The 15,814-nt window shown below is 39.3% G+C and overlaps 2 protein-coding genes across 4 annotated transcripts in view; both read left to right on the top strand.

Moving 5' to 3' along the window:
- The first annotated feature begins 1,763 nt into the window (after nt 1-1,763).
- Nucleotides 1,764-10,034, top strand: DSCC1 (DNA replication and sister chromatid cohesion 1). The gene is made up of 8 exons (XM_042869301.1): nt 1,764-1,929; nt 4,355-4,489; nt 5,116-5,206; nt 5,478-5,616; nt 6,538-6,590; nt 7,579-7,736; nt 7,974-8,122; nt 8,876-10,034. The coding sequence occupies exons 1-8, from the start codon at nt 1,825-1,827 to the stop codon at nt 8,982-8,984; spliced, it is 939 nt and encodes a 312-aa protein (XP_042725235.1). The 5' UTR covers nt 1,764-1,824; the 3' UTR covers nt 8,985-10,034.
- A 1,455-nt stretch (nt 10,035-11,489) lies between these two features.
- Nucleotides 11,490-15,814, top strand: part of TAF2 (TATA-box binding protein associated factor 2) — a 60,598-nt gene continuing 56,273 nt past the window's right edge. The window contains exons 1-3 of one of the 3 annotated variants that reach the window (XM_042868774.1): nt 11,490-12,047; nt 14,009-14,063; nt 14,814-14,974. In XM_042868774.1, the coding sequence (XP_042724708.1) occupies nt 11,995-12,047; nt 14,009-14,063; nt 14,814-14,974 (269 nt within the window). In that variant the 5' untranslated portion in view covers nt 11,490-11,994. The remainder of the gene's footprint in view (nt 12,048-14,008; nt 14,064-14,813; nt 14,975-15,814) is intronic. The other 2 variants (XM_042868772.1, XM_042868773.1) reach the window with 2 other exon arrangements.

Genomic DNA, 15,814 nt, shown 5'->3' with positions numbered 1-15,814 from the left:
TACTGGAAGTGCTCTCGGAAAGATGGTTTCGTTTTGGGCGATTGTGTTTGGAGCCAGCGGTTGGACTTGCTGGTCCCTGTGGGTCTCTTCCAACTCTTCCAAATCTTCCACGATTATTTCATCAAAATAGCTCTCCTGAGCTTGCACAGTAAGAAAAACGGGGGTAGGATAGTCAGTGTCCTCATGGTTTGCGTGTTGTTACAGGGTGCAGCTGAGTGGCAGTGCCTTAAACAAGCTCAGGTTCTGCTTGCAGACTGCATTCCATCTGACCAGGGCAGCAACTTGAATACTGACGTTTCTTGCAGTGAAAGAACTTCTTGTTGGGCATCTGGTGACAGCTGCATTGAAATTTGTTTCGAAAAAGCTGGCATCCTTAAAAGAATCTCACTGATCAGGCTCTGGCACAGGCTGCCCAGGGAGGTGGTGGAGTTGCCATCCCTGGAAGTGTCCAAGGAACGTTCAGATGTGGTACTGAGGGACATGGTTTAGTGGGGAAATATTAATGATAGGTGCACGGTTTACTGGATGATCTTGGAGGTCTTTTCCAACACTGGTGATTCTACGATTCTGTAACTCATAAGGTTTTCCTGCTGTAGCAGATAGTTGGGGTGGGATGCAGAGTGCCAGCAAGTTACACAGACAGGACGGTGAAGGCCATACATAGTGCTTGTTGTGACTGGAAGGATGGTTTTGTGACATCTTCCAACTCTGGCCCAAAGCCAGAGAATAAGTTTTAGGTACAGTTTTATATTTCTTCCTTTACCAGCTGCAATGCCACTGATGTAATGCAAATGTTTTAAATTATACAACACTAGAACTCTCTCTCAAGTCCTCAGAGATCATAGAATAGCTTAGGTTGGACAGAACCTTAAAAATCATCAAGTCCCAACCCCCTACAATGGGCAGGGCTGCCACCCACCAGCTCAGCTGCCCAGCACCCCATCCAACCTGGCCTTAAACACTTTTCGGGATGGGGCACCCTTAGCTGCTCTGGGCAGTTGTGCCAGTGCTTCACTGCCCTCTAAGTGGAGAGGGTGATGTCTGTTAGCAGGGCTGTTTGTACCTATTGGAAGGATGATGGGGTGCTGAATGTTTCCAAGACCTCAGAGCTGAGTGGTGCTATGTTCTTGGAGCATAGCTGAGTTTTTTTGTGTTGGTGTTGTGTCCTCACTAAAAAGTTCTGTTTACAAGTATGTGGGCTGAAGAAGGCGCTGTGCCTTGATTCTTGTCTGGAAGTGTTAGATATTTATGTTTTTTTTCTGCTTGGAGTTAGTTGTAAGAAAATATGCACGTTTCTTTAACGGAGTTATGTGAAGGACACTGTGCAGTAGTTTCTATTTGCTTCCCATTCTATGTTGGGCTAGTTTCAGTCCTCAGGAAAGAACAACTTTAGTCATAATCTACTTTCTAAGGTTCATGCACTTTAAGCATCACTAACCCCTTGTTTTGAGGGTTTTATGTGAATAGACAGATGAGGAGGTTAGGCTATGATCTGTGTAAAAAGCTTTGGATACTGTCTTTCGGAGTTGGAAAACTTGAACAAACATAGAAGATATTTTAGATTAACTGACAATTTCGTCTTTACGTTTTGGTATAACATGACTGCCACTACTAAATAGAACTGTGGTTTGTAGCTTCTTTACTAAGTTGTAAACGTGAAAAAATATCAGATGAGTTTAATAGATGTTCATCCTGAAATAGAGAAATAGAGGTACAAATGCATGTTTTAGTGCTATTTTTTTTTTTTTTTTTTTTTTCAGCCTGGTAATCCGTGGTGAAAAGGATGAACAAGCAGTGTTGTGCAGCAAAGATAAAACTTACGACATGAAAATAGCAGATACCTCAAATATGCTGCTGTTTATTCCTGGCTGCAAAACTCCGGAAGAGCTGAATGCAGATCAAGCATCTTGTAATATTATTCATTCACAGGTATACCTTTCTGGGTTTTTTGCTTGTTTGCTTTAATTCTCGAATCCCTTATTCTCTGTAATTTTTTGTGTTTTTTTCCAAGATGCTTACGTGAAACCTTGAGTGGCATTTAGTTGCCTAAACATAGACTTGTGCCATTTTAGGTGCTTTGTGGTATTGGTCCAGCTGTAAGCTGCCACTCCAGAAGGATGGAGATCTCCTGTAGCTTCTTTGTATATCTGACAGCCCCAGGAGATGTCTTTACAAACAAGCCTTACACACAAGGGGCATGCTATACCTTTGGGTGACCAAAATGGCTCTAGGGCTCTTGTGTAGGCAACTGAACTCCATCTGTAATGTATGTTAATTATTGTTTCTAAGAAGTTCAAACTTATGTTTATTTTGAGTGGATAGTAATTACTTGTGGTAGGTATTAAAAGATTTCAAAGAATATCTGATTTCTCAGTGTTGGCAGCTATTTTAAAAATTAGCTGTTTGCACATTGATTCTTATGAGTGCTTTCCCCAAAAGGCAGATTTACCATGTCATTATTAGTATATTTTAAATACAGAAGTATATTAAAAGTTTACCCTTTTTTTGCAACTAGCATCTGGGGAGATTTGTTGGAGTGGGTGACTTTAGAGCTCTGAGTTCAAAGAATTCATTGTTCTCTGCTATTCTGAAGTGTAGTTAATAAAATTCTTCCGAAAATAGTTAGGAAAATATTACTAGCTCATTATTTGCTCTAATGGATATAATGACATCATTGAGGAGTAATCCTGCTTGTCCTTAGATGAATAAGATGAATATAATAATCACAATATCAACATCGTCATTTCTTCCATGAAGTCCTAAGTTCAGCTAGTGGAAAAAAATTAATTCAAACTAAAACAGATTAATGAGAAAATAATTTTCTTCCATATTCTTTTTTGTTATTCTCAGTGATCTCACTAATGTCTGAAGTCATATCTGTCAGCTTAATGTGAATGTGACTTGCATAGGAGTAATCTCTAGAGTTCTGTTTCTGGAAGGTTTTTTCATGTTCTCAGAAACGTTACGTGGTGTATTAAGAAGGCAAACTGTGAGACACAGCAAAAGGTGCTGTGTTTGCTGGGTAGTTTGGGGCTTCATTGCCCTTCTCTCAGAACCTCATGATCATGCTTTGTACCCCTTGGCAGACTGATAGTTACAGCCAGAGCATCTGCCATTTCATTCAGCTTGTACAAACTGGCTGTAGTTATGAACTTTGAAGTGTAAATTAGAGCAATTTATTTTCTTTTCTGGATAGAGTGTCTTTGTAATTTATCTCAAGATTGCTCAGAAATGAACTTGGCAGAAAAAGAAGCTAACACTTATGTAAATGCAATTTGACATGGAGGAAGGAAAACAGAATTCTGTATAAAAATATAGCTGAAATTTGTGGTAAGCAAGCTACATAACAGTGGGTTAAAATCTGAGTTTGTTCAATGTCAGAATTTGAATGGCACTTGTTCTACATGCAGGTTATTTCATGTATCAAACATGTATGTTTGATTTAAGTGGAACATTATTTCAAAGTTCTGTTTTCTTGTCTTATGGTTTTCTTTTTTAAAGGGACGAGCTTTACAAACAAGTCTGAAAAAGCATTTAGGATATTTATTTGACTTTTTCATGGAGGCTTTTTTACAAGCAAGAAATGTTTCGGACGGTGGTCATAAACCTGCAGCCTGTTCCACCTCTGCCATTCTGTACCCACTGCTGTTGCAGCAGAATCAATACTGGAAGGCTTTGATACCCTCCGTTCTTAAAAGAATCTTCTAATAAAAGCAGGCTGTTCCCTATGAAACACCTCAGCACTACTTGGAAGATCAAGATTTGTCAGATGAGTGTAGTTGAACTGATTACACCTGAGCTTCCTGCTGGACCTTTTGAATCTGTATGGAACCAGAATAACAAATGGAGATGATGTGTTAATTGCAACAGAGATGTTGTGTTTATTGCATGGAAGTGTAGCCTACTGTCATATTAATGTATGTTTTACTTAATGATGTGAAGTTTCAAGTATTGAGATGTAAAAAGGCATGAGCAAATCCCACCCATAGGAGGAACGAGGGAAGATGGAAACAGGATAATATAGGAAGGTTTTTTTATCCTAACACTAAGTTCTAGACAGTGATTATGTGACAGCCTATCATTTGTTCATCTCTGCATACTGGTCCCTCAGTCATGTTCACTGCAAACATGTATATTATCAATCAGCTATAGGCTCATTCTTTGTTACTATTGGTAATCTTTTTTTGACTGAAAATATTACAATGGTTGTTTCATCTTAAAAGTAGTTTCTCCATTAATATATTATTTTTTCAGTGACTATTTGAAAACTTTTTGTTGGTAATGTTTTGGTTAAGCTCCTTTGAATCCGAGTTGTGGATTAAAATGCTGAAAGAGTCCTTATGTTTTCTTGTAGATTGCTGGCTTCTCCAACAACTATTGGGAACTAAGGAGATGTCGACCTAAACTGAAGAAACTGAGGAAGCTTCTGATGGAAGATCCGTATGAAGGGCCAGGTAGTGCGAAAGATCAGACTGCAACGGTGTCAAAAGTAAGTCATCTAAGTAAGTCTGCTGCCTTGTAGTTGACAATGGGCAAATTAAAATGAAGAAACATTCTATCATCTATCTACCTATCTATGATAATGATGATTCTTAACTAGAAAAATAGCTTTGCTGATGCTTCACAGTGTTGCTTTGAATTAAATTTTAAATCTACTACACATAGGTAATTATTAGTATTTACAGTGACAAGTTGGTTATCTATCAGTTTTCCAGTAATAAAAGAATCAGCACTGAAAGAGATTTGTGATTTCTCCTTTTACGTGGAGAGTTTCTTGAAGATACATGATTTAGGAAAGATAGAACACACTCAGTTTTCAGTCTTGCTGTGATACTTAATTTATTATGCCTACTTGAGCTAGTTTGACATCCTGGGAATGCATGGCGCAAAGACTTCTCTATAGTTAGACTGTTTTTTATATTAATCACCCTTTGAGAAACTGTTGTAAATTACAGGAGAAGTTCCAGAGAGTAGTGAAACTTAGAAAACTCAGCCTTGGGGAAAATGTCATCAGTCTTCTTTCTTTCATTATGGCATAATGCATTTTACATGCTTGCTGAAGTAAAATTGGCATAAGAATAACCTGTCTTATCTCCTTTATTTTCCTTGTTGCAGTACACAACAGAAGATTTGCTAGGTCTGATTCAAGCAAGTGAAGAGGAAATACTGCACCAGCTGCAGGCTATTGGTGCCTGTGTAATTGAAGGTATTTGTCTCTAAAGAGTATTCATTACTTACAGAATCATAGGATGGCTTAGGTTGGAAGGAACCTTAAAGAACCTTTAGTTCCAACCCTCTGCCATGGGGGGGGGGTGCACCTCACTAGATCAGGCAGTTTTCTGCCTAAATTATTAGTTTTTTCCACATCTTATTTCAGGATGGGAATACCCAGACTTCTATACTATTCCTTCAGAGGAACTGAGTCCAAGTACTGAAGTTTCCTTTTAACACTGATGTTTTTTTCTTCTGTTTGACAGGATGTTGGAGAGTTTTAGAATTTGACTATGAGATGAAACTCTTGAATCACGTGACTCAGCTGATAGACTCAGAGTCCTGGTCTTTCAATAAGGTTCCTTTACGTACGTGTCTCGAGGAGCTTGGACCTCTAGAGCCCATGTAAGCAGTTACTTTTAGTACTTGAAGTTGTCTAAGCCATGATTAATGATTATTAATTAAATCATTATTCATTATTTATTAGAATTGTTGTTTTATAACTCTAGATTCCTTTTACTGGGGCATTAGTGATAAACTTTGTTTGGCTCTAAAATATGAAGGGCATTAGTAGCTCTCAGCTGTCTCTACCTAGGAGAACACTGCTATTAGCTTTCTAGAGGACAGATCAGTTCCAAACGCTGTGTCCATTTACTTGGTTCCTTGATGTAAGCCAGCACCATAAGCTGTTTTCCTTACTTCTTCTAAACGTTTTTCATGTACAGACACACAGACTGCAATTTATCATTTTGTAAGACATGAGAGCCCCATGCCTGGATGCAGTACTCCAGGTGCGGCTTCTGAGGGCAGAGTAGAGGGGAACTGTCACCTCCCTTGCCCTGCTGGTAACCCCTCTTTTGATGCAGCCCGGCATTCTGGGCTGTAAGAGCACACTGCTGGCCTGTGTCCAGCTTTTTGTCCATCAGGACCTCCAAGACCTTTTCCATAGGGCTGCTCTCAATGTGTTCTTTTCTGTCCGCACTCGTATCTGGGATTGCCTCAACCCAAGTGCAGTGCTCTGTACGTGGCCTTGTTAAACCTCATTAGATTCTTGTGTGCCCACTTCTCAAGCTTGATCAGGTCCCTCTGGATGACATCTCTCCCTTCTATTTTGTCAACTGCACCACTCAGCTTGGTGTCACCAGCAAACTTGCTGAGACTGCGCTTGATCCTACTGTCTGTGTCACTAATACACATGCTGAAGAGTACTGGCCTGAAGATGGACAACCGAGGGGCAGCACTTGTGAAAAATACATGAAATATGATACAAACAGGAAATTTATAACACGGTTTTAAAATTTGCCTTTTTTTTTTTTTTTTCCTCAGAGAGATGATAGAGCATATTCTTTTAAGCTATGGAAGGAAATACACTGATGATGGTAAGTTTGGAAAAGCACGTATGTTTTGAATTTGAAAAACAAAATAGTTACTGAGTAACTGAAAACTTTATGAGGATGGCTCGAACAAATTAACGCGCTACACTAAAACTAAACACTAAGTAAAAAAAAGAAGTAAACAGCGAGATAAAAAATTAGTAAAATTGTTAGAGAAAGTTCCATAGGAAAAAGCTGCTCAACTGTACAAGACACGAGAGAAAATTAATGAACTGACAGAAGTACCTGAAGTGATATTTTAGATGTTTACAAACAGTGGTTTTGTGACTGAAGGTAGATTGCTTTTACAAACTGAATGCAATCTCCTTATAGATACTGTAGGAGATCTTGGATGCCACGTATTTAAGCAGTTGATAGTAATATTAATTGTGCAACAGATTATAGATGTCCCTGAATTCTTCTTGTAAGAAGCAGCCATCTCCATTGCCTGTCTTACCTATGTACATAATAGGTCAGTGCCTTCATTTAAATTCTTTTTCATGGTTGTTTTCATCTCACCTTTGACCAAAGTGGAAATTGCACACCACCTTACAGGGCACAGGAGAGCAGTTGTATGATATAGATTGTCCTTCTCTGATTAGTATATTGAAGCGCATTGCACAAGGAATAGTTTTGAATTATAGGGAGACCGAAAAGGTGGAAGGCAATATGGCTGACTTTCAGAGAACTTCAGCCAAGTGAGAGTAGAAAGAAATTCTCCTTATTCCTGTAATCTGATATTACGGGGATGACTGCAGAAATAAGTTTTAATTGTTCAACTAAGGCAGCAAACACGTTAATACAAGTTATTCAGAGGTAGGAATGAAAACTGTGGGAAAGCTTACTGTGGAAAAAGGGAAAAGAAGATGATTTGTTCTTCAGCATGAGAAGATATCAATGAAGAAGACTAGAACAGAATGGAAATTTGAGGCTGTTCTCTGTTCTACTATCAAAAAAAGCAAGAATTCAAGCTATTGTGTCTTTTGTTTCTCAGCAGGGGAGGTTTACTTTGAAATGCATGAAGATAAAATATGCAGAGCTATAGCGCAAATGCTTTTGCAAAATGCAGTTAAATTCAATTTATCAGAGTTTCATGAAGTCTGGCAACAAAGTGTCCCTGAAGGGATGTCAACAAGGCTTGATCAGCTTAAGGTAAAAATACAAAGTATGAATTCTTTAGTGTTATATCTAGATTTTATGATTGGTGGGGGTTGATTGTATTTCTGTCAGCTTTTAAGTACTATTTCTGACATCCTCCTTGCAGCTAGCAGTGAGTTTTAGGAGGCTTTGGAGATACAGAGAGTAACTTCTTATGCATTCACTGTAGAATGAAGAAAGTTCAATTGTTTTCATTTTAATTAAAGCTTTCTCTGTGATGCTGATCTACAGGGTTTGGCTCTTGTGGATAAAGCCTCAAGACCAGAGACCATCTTTCTGCTAAAAGTAGAAGACTTACCTGAAGATAATCAGGAAAGATTCAACAGCTTATTCAGCATACGGGAAAAATGGACGGAAGCAGATATTACCCCTTATATCCAGTAAGGATATGTTAAAATAAGATTGTATTTAACAAAAGAAGTCAATTAAGCAGAACTATGCTATAATTGGAGTTCATATTCTTCCCTTTCTGCATGGCTGACTTTCAGCTATGTAGTTATGGCTGGAGTACTGTGTTTTAAATTACTACAAATTCTACATGAATAGAATCCCCACTCATGTGAACTATAGCTATATTTGTTGGATTTGAACTTGTGTAAAAAGCTGATCCACTGAATTTAAATGAGAACTGATTTGATTGAGGCAGACTTCAGCTAAAGAAAATATCCTGAATCTTTACTTAGTCTCCATATTTACAACTCAAGAGCTGTACAGCAGTAGTGCTTCCTATACTGCATCCTTTTTTGTCCTATGTTACAACGTTATGTGGAAGACTAAGCCGGGATGCATGTGGACAGGCATAAATGGTAACCCAGAAGCTACTTCATTAATTTTGTTGAGTGGCTCTAAATTTACTTTAATATAATTATTTCAAAGCTAGTTTGAGAGAACAGTAATAATAATTTAAAACAAAACAAAAGCCTTGCTTCTTAAGGCAATCGCGGTCTTTCCTGTTCCTTAAATTTCAAGCCAAGTTCTAAACTTTAGGTAATTCAGAGCATTCGGAGAGTAACTCTTGTGATTTTCTCCCAATACCCAAGTCCAGCTTATGGCCATATTTACAGTCATTTCACCGAATATCGTGTCTGAAAGCATGTTTAATGCTAACGTCATCTACTTTATTTCCTCTGTAGAGACTTATGTGCAGAGAAGCAGACGGTTGGTGCCCTTCTGACAAAATATGCTCGATCCTCAATGCAAAATGGTATTAAACTTTATAATTCCAGAAGACCTATCTCATAAAAAATACTGTTTTAAAAACTGAGAATATCGTACGGAGTAACAGTGAATGTTGCTTCTTCCTCCCCCTTCTGGGGGAAAGAGTTGTCAGCAAATGTTATGTGGCATTCTTGAACTGAAGCAGCTGAACTTTGTGAACAAATTTAGTTTCCTGCACAGCCAAGTAGAATGAGAAAGAACTTGCCTCTTCTAGGAAACCATAATGTCTGCAGCCCATTTCCACCTTCCTCTGTCCGCTTTCTTTTCCTTTGTGTTTACAGTTACACTGGAAGTCAAGGTTCTTGAACATGGTTTAGCTGTTTATCCATAAACTGAAGACTATCATTAAAAATTAAAACCTTAGTAATAATTGAATCAAATGGATTTTAACAGCAGAATAAAATGTTTAGTCTTTTGTCCATTAGGGAGCATTTTTAAGCATGCGGATTTTGTTGCTATGTTGACATTTTGAATACTCACACCTTCACAAGCTCATGAATGAATTACTGTTAACTGAGACTAAGCTGGTTCTTTTTGTGACCTTGAATAACATTGACACAAATTCTTGATAGTTCAACGCTTGGCAAAATGCAGCCTTTTAAATATTACAAGGAAAAAAAAGCATAATCAGGTTTGTAAAATCAAGTCTGAAGACATGAGAAAATTGCGTTACAAAGTTCCTGTAAACTGCCATTAGAATGTAGCTGATGTAAAATTCATCTTTTAAAGAAAACTGCCTTTGCTTTAAAGAGAACTTGCAAAACTTAGTAATTTTGGTATGGACAATAACTGCACATGAAAATTGTGCCTTGAAAACTTAGGGTGGAATATTATTTTGCTTGGAGCAATTAATTAGAAATTTGCTATGATATAGCCTTAAAATTGAGTACCTGTAATTGAAATTTCTTGATTATTAAAAGCAGTTTGCATTTGTCAGTGAAACAGTTTCATTACCGAAGGTACATTTAGTAAATGCAAGGTGGTCAGTGGAGGGGGATGGAAGAAACAAAATCAAATAATTACACATTTTCTGGATTTTTTACAAATAAAAAGCTGAATAAAAGCTACTTCATGAGTTTCAGTTATTTTTCTCTATTGATGCAGGATTGATTCCCTGTGTTCTGTATTTCTAAAGCATGTAAGTGTGCTATTTGACCAGTTGCACAGAGGCTCAGCTGGGCTCAGTTCCTGAAAGAATTGCCTTGTTCACTGCCTGGTTTCAACAGCTGTGGTCCTTTCTTTTAATAGCAGTGGTGTTCCCTCTGAGAGATAACAGCAGTCAGAATTTGAAAGCCTTTGAAGGAACTTCAGTTTGACCATATGTGGTTCTTTAGCTGAAATACATAAAACAATTGATAGTCGTGTAGATTGTGATATAACAGTATATTTATGCTAGGTCTTGTTTGTGAAACAAAATTTAAGTATTACAGGAGTAGTGCTGTATCATAATAGTTAATGTAATGATTTAATATATCTAAAGTGTTTTCACGTGTGATTTTTCTACCCGTTGTTGACAGTATTTCTGGTGCGTTTTGTGAACAGAAGTGAAAAGAATAACAGAATTAGCTTCTTTGATGCATTAACTTTAACATAAAGGAGATAAATCAAAACGTGCATATAAGAAGCAATTGCTGGTTGTGAAGAAATTAAATTTTGTGTTCTGGTAATTCTAACTCAAATCTCTCCACAGGGCAACTAGAGTGTGAAGGAAGAGTGACAGACTGCATTTTTTTTATTTTTTTTTTTCCTTCCAAGTTTTGGGCAGCACTGTTAGTATCTTAAATTGGTTTTGGAATCAAAAGGCAGGACTGCAGCCTTTTACTATGTTCCTATCGATCTTTGCTGGGTACATCCTTAAGTTTGGCCCATAGGTAACTTCGTGCATTCCAAGTACCAGTAAGTGCTTGTCCAGCACTGGCACTTCCCTAGTGCCAAGCAAGAGGGCCACACGTGATTAAGCAACCAGGTTTTGGAGCCGAAGTGCTGGCTTAGTGCAGCTGGAGCCCTGCCTGAAGCAGGGGGGGCACATTACCGTCCCTCTGCGTTTGTGCTTACCCAGGCTGTACCTCGCACAGCTGTCAGTTAACCTCAGGCTTGCCGTGAGACCGAACACGCCGGCGGGGTTAACGTCTCCCTTGGGGCGCTACTGCTGTTGCAAACCTACAACGCGAATGGGAACCAAAAAACACAGACTTCGCTACCGCGGGTTCCTCTATCCCACCTGCGCCATCTTCCCGCCGCAGCGACGCAACCACCGCCCAGGCTGCGCGCATGCGCACACATCCCGCTCGGGGCTGCGCCAGAGGCGCGCGGAGCGCATGCGCCTCTTGGATTACTTTCGGAGTTTTCTTTTTTTTATTATTATTTTTATTTATGGCTGCCTTAGAGAGTCACCATGGCGCCGCTTTGAAAAGCAAAATGTGTTTTCTGGAGATTTTCGCTTCTCAAAGAAGCAAAGCTCCTTCGGGCTGGCTGTGACCTTTCACCCGGCGGGGTGAGAGGTTGCCGACAAAATGGCGGCGGCTGCCGCGGCAGGGCGCGTTGGCGGGAGGCGGCCGAGCTGCTGAGGGAGTCCCGCTCGGCCCTGCCCGGCAACCCTGGACGAGAGGGAGCCCAGCCCGGAGCCACGTCCGTAAGACCGAGCCGTGGGCCCCGCGCCGCCTCTCCCCTGCCCCCGGCAGGCGTCCTGTCAGCGGGGCGCTGCTGTGTCCGCCCGGCCGCTCCGCAGCCCCTCGGCGCTCTCCGTTATCCGGTCGGTTCCCGTAGCCGCCGTGCGAGCTGCTATCGTACTCCAGCAGAAGGAGGGGGTTGCGAGTTACCTCATAAAGGGTTATGTAAAAAGGCAGCGTTGTTGGCGTTGTAATCATGGTGCTGAGCCGAGCTGGAGATGCCTGACCCGTCAGTCACGGACCTGCTGTGGAGATGAGGGATCGCTTGCAGCGTGGCACGGGGAAAAGCCGCGGGAGCCACCGAGCAAGGAGGATGCTGGTGTCCTTCTGACAGCCTGTGGTGTGTCGCAGTGCTGCTGGTCAGGATGAACAGGAAGAAAGGAGACAAAGGATTTGAGAGCCCAAGGCCATACAAATTATAAGTATCTATTTCTTAAAAGATTGCTATACTTCGGATCCTGATGTGTTTGGAGCAGGCCCCAGGCCAAGTGGTGGTTTTCCACCCAAGGAGCTGAAACTCCAGTTTGGAGAAGCTCGCTCTCAGTGCATGCATGTTTTGAGGTTTATCTTGTGCGATCTCATGGACAGAAAGGCTGTAAAGCGTGCAGTCTCATCTTGCAAAGAAATTTACATTGTGCTCCTCGGAGCTTAGAGATCTTTCCAGGCAGTATCAGCACCACAGATCATGCTATCACATTTCGTTGTTATTTGTGTGTCAGGCCCTCTAGTCTCACAGGCTTTTTAACGTATGAACGCAAGTATATTTATAAATAAAAGCTAGCATTTGTGCTGAGGAGGTCTGAGCAAATGATCATTTTTTACAGTTAGTTTATAGCCAAATTACAAAGAAATTGGTTGATGTGTCAGAGAATCTTCATGCTTTCAGGATGTTCAGCTTGGAGAAAAGAAAGTTCCAGGGAGACCTCATTGTGGCCTTCCAGTACTTGAAGGGAGCACATTAACAGGAGGGGGAATGGCTGTTTACGAGGGTGGATAGTGATAGGACAAGGAGGGATGGTTTTAAACTGAGACAGGGGAGGTTTAGGTTAGATATTAGGAGGAAGTTTTTCACACAGGGGGTGGTGAGGCACTGGAACAGGTTGCCCAAGGAGGTTGTGGATGCCCCATCCCTGGAGGCATTCAGGGCCAGGGTGGATGTGGCTCTGGGCAGCCTGGTCTATGGTTGGCGACCCTGCATGTATTGAAACTGGGGTATTGCAACTAGATGACCATTGTGATCCTTTTCAACCCAGGTGATTCTATTATTCTGTGATTCATGTCTTTTTTTGTTTTTTTTTTTTGTTTTTTTTTTTTAAATAAGTTTATGATTTCCTTATAAATCTGTATAATTTTAAACAGAACTACTGATGGTATCATAGGGATTTTGGTATGTAGGTGGTGTTTGAATTCATTAGTACTAGATTTTTATAATTTTCTTGTAGGATTTTTATTGAAGTCTCTCAGTTGAAGCCAAGTCCTTTTTTAATGCACAATCACGAGTATGTTTGTACAGTGTGTGACATGGTGTAAAAGCTGCATCAGTATAAAGCTGTATCTTCAGTCAGTAGTCTGAAGTGTTGAATAGATGCTGTCAACTGCAGAAAATATACAGAAATAAGCTCTGAAAGTTTTTACAAGTTGGAGTTACTATTTTATCTCTTAGAAAATCAGAGTTTGATTTACCAAGAGTTCTAATATGCAACTCAAAACTTAAGTGAATATGTTTGACTTGTTTACAATACTGATCTTGATTAATATATCACAATTGTCTAATAAATTTTTATAACATTCTAACTGTAAAAATGCATACTGTAACCTTTTTTTTGCACGTAGTACCCACTTAAGTAAATGATGTATGAGAAGCAACTTATCAGGTTCCTCGGATTGCAAGTGTTAGGGCTGCATCCCATTTCCAATATTAGTGTCACAGAATCACAAAGTCCTTAGAGTTGGAAGGGACCTCTGAGGGCCATGTAGCACAACTCCTCTGCACTGAACAGGGACACCACAGCACCACAGCGATTTGCCCATCACTAAAATATGAGAACTTGATTTCAAGCTATCAGTAATGCTGTGTATTTATGTACACAACATTCAAAACCTTGTGGAATTACCTTCTTATGTTATTAGTGCCATTTGTACTGGTATGATGCTACACTTTGCCTTTATTGGAACTTTTCTGGCCTTGCATGCAGCATGAATTATTTAAGTGAGAGACATAGGCCGTGGCAAATTCTCTCCTTACAAATGCATGCTGTATGCAGAATATATCTACACCATATGCTGTATGATCACTCTTTATTTATAACTCTTGTAATATTATTTTAAATACTGATAATTGTGCAAAACCTTACTTTAATTTTTTTTTTTTTCCAGCACGACTCACCAGGTAGTTTGTATCAACAACATAAATTTTCAGAGAAAGTCTGTTGTGGTAAGTATGTCTTAATAAAATTTGAAAGAAGAAATGGAAAGTGTGGATTTCCTTCATGATTTTAGAAGTAACAGCTGCACACACAAGCTGATTATGTTCTTCAGCTTCTTATGCTTTCTCTTAAGTCTGTCACTTACAGAGATGCCTCAAATGAAATACCCTGTAATAGCGATTGTTCTAACCTCTGTGAGGAAAAGCTTTCTAAAAGCTTTCTAAAGGAAAGTGGATAATGCTGCAAAGAAATCTGCAGTCAAGAATTAACTTTTAACAGTGTTAGTTGGTGTTAGGGATAAAGTTATTTGTAGCTTGCATGTGACTTCGTGAGATTTGAAGAGGCCTCAAGGCTTGGAGACTATTTGTGAATGTGGATGTATGGCTGAATGGAGTCTACTTAGATTATAAGAGTCATTTTTCAGGCTTAGATGCCAAAGCCTAAAACATGGGCAGAAAAAGGTTGGTAATAAACTTGATATGTAGTCAGCAGAGGCAAATATTTTCCAGTAAAATAAATATAGTTATCAGTCCTTTTCAAGTTTTGATTTTTATTATAATGTATTTTGTGACTGGGAAAATTCACCTGTTAGATTATATGAAATAAAATGTATTTTAGACGTCTACAAGGAAAATACTATTTTGTAGGTACAGAATTAATATTTTACCCATGATTTTCTTCTGGAAATGCATTTGATTTGTTTTATTTTTAATACATGGCAAAGATTTTAAAGGAAGTGTTGATCTGTGTTTTCGTAGGGCTACGTGGAACTGACAATATTTCCCACAGTTGCAAACCTGAATAGGATCAAACTGAACAGTAAACAATGCCGGATTTACAGAGTGAGGGTCAATGATTTGGAAGCAGCTTTCATCTATAACGATCCAACGCTGGAGGTTTGTCACCATGAGTCAAAGCAGTAAGTGAAGTGTTTAAAACAACATGGATGTTGTGTTGTCTTTTGTTGTGAAGCATCACCTATAGTGTTAGCTGGTTTTACTTGTTGATGAAGAAACTGGTAAAAATCTCATGTCCATTTCTTTTTGGTAAGAGAAGCATAATGGCGAAAGTGTTCACTGTGTGTTCTCTTTTGACCTTGCTGAAATGTATGTCCGTGTTTTCACTTTTTCTTTTGGATGGCTTGGTGGAGTTTGCAGTTCTCAGAATTGCAAAAGGACTTTCACTGAAAGTGCTACAACTGTTTAACAGTGGCTGATATGAAATGAGACTCTTCTGGATTGGCAGGGACCTCCTGTGATCATCTGGAAGATGTGAGAGAGTAGCATTTAAAACAGTCATAGCATTCAATTATGTTAAGAAAGGAATCAGAAGAGATAATTGATGAAATCGTGTAACTGTTACCATTTTGTGGAGAAAGAACATTGTGTAACATCCTAATGGCACTGTGGCACATCATATCTTTTAAAAATTTTATTTCTTCCTCAAATTATCCTGTTTAAGAGCAGTAAATGAAATCTGAAGGTGAGACATGCCAGGTGAAACACAATAGGCTGAGAGCAGACTGGTTTTCACATTGCTATCAGAACTTAAAAGAGAGCTTCTATCTTTCATTATTCCTGTTAATTAGTACGTAAAATGTATTTTTAGTTTTTATGTCAGTGATAGTTTGTCCATCAGTCTAAAACATCATTCAGATAAAACTGAAAACCGTATTAGATTGTTATAGGTCAGGTTTTGATTTCTTCTTGAGTCTTACGGGCATCACTGCTTTTTTAACAGTCAGTACCTGGCTGTCTTG

The sequence above is a fragment of the Lagopus leucura genome, unplaced genomic scaffold (genome assembly GCF_019238085.1).
Source record: "Lagopus leucura isolate 7727_CA_CO unplaced genomic scaffold, USGS_WTPT01 Super-Scaffold_100002, whole genome shotgun sequence".
NCBI classification, from domain to species: domain Eukaryota; kingdom Metazoa; phylum Chordata; class Aves; order Galliformes; family Phasianidae; genus Lagopus; species Lagopus leucura.
This window is presented reverse-complemented; position numbering and strand designations above follow the sequence as displayed.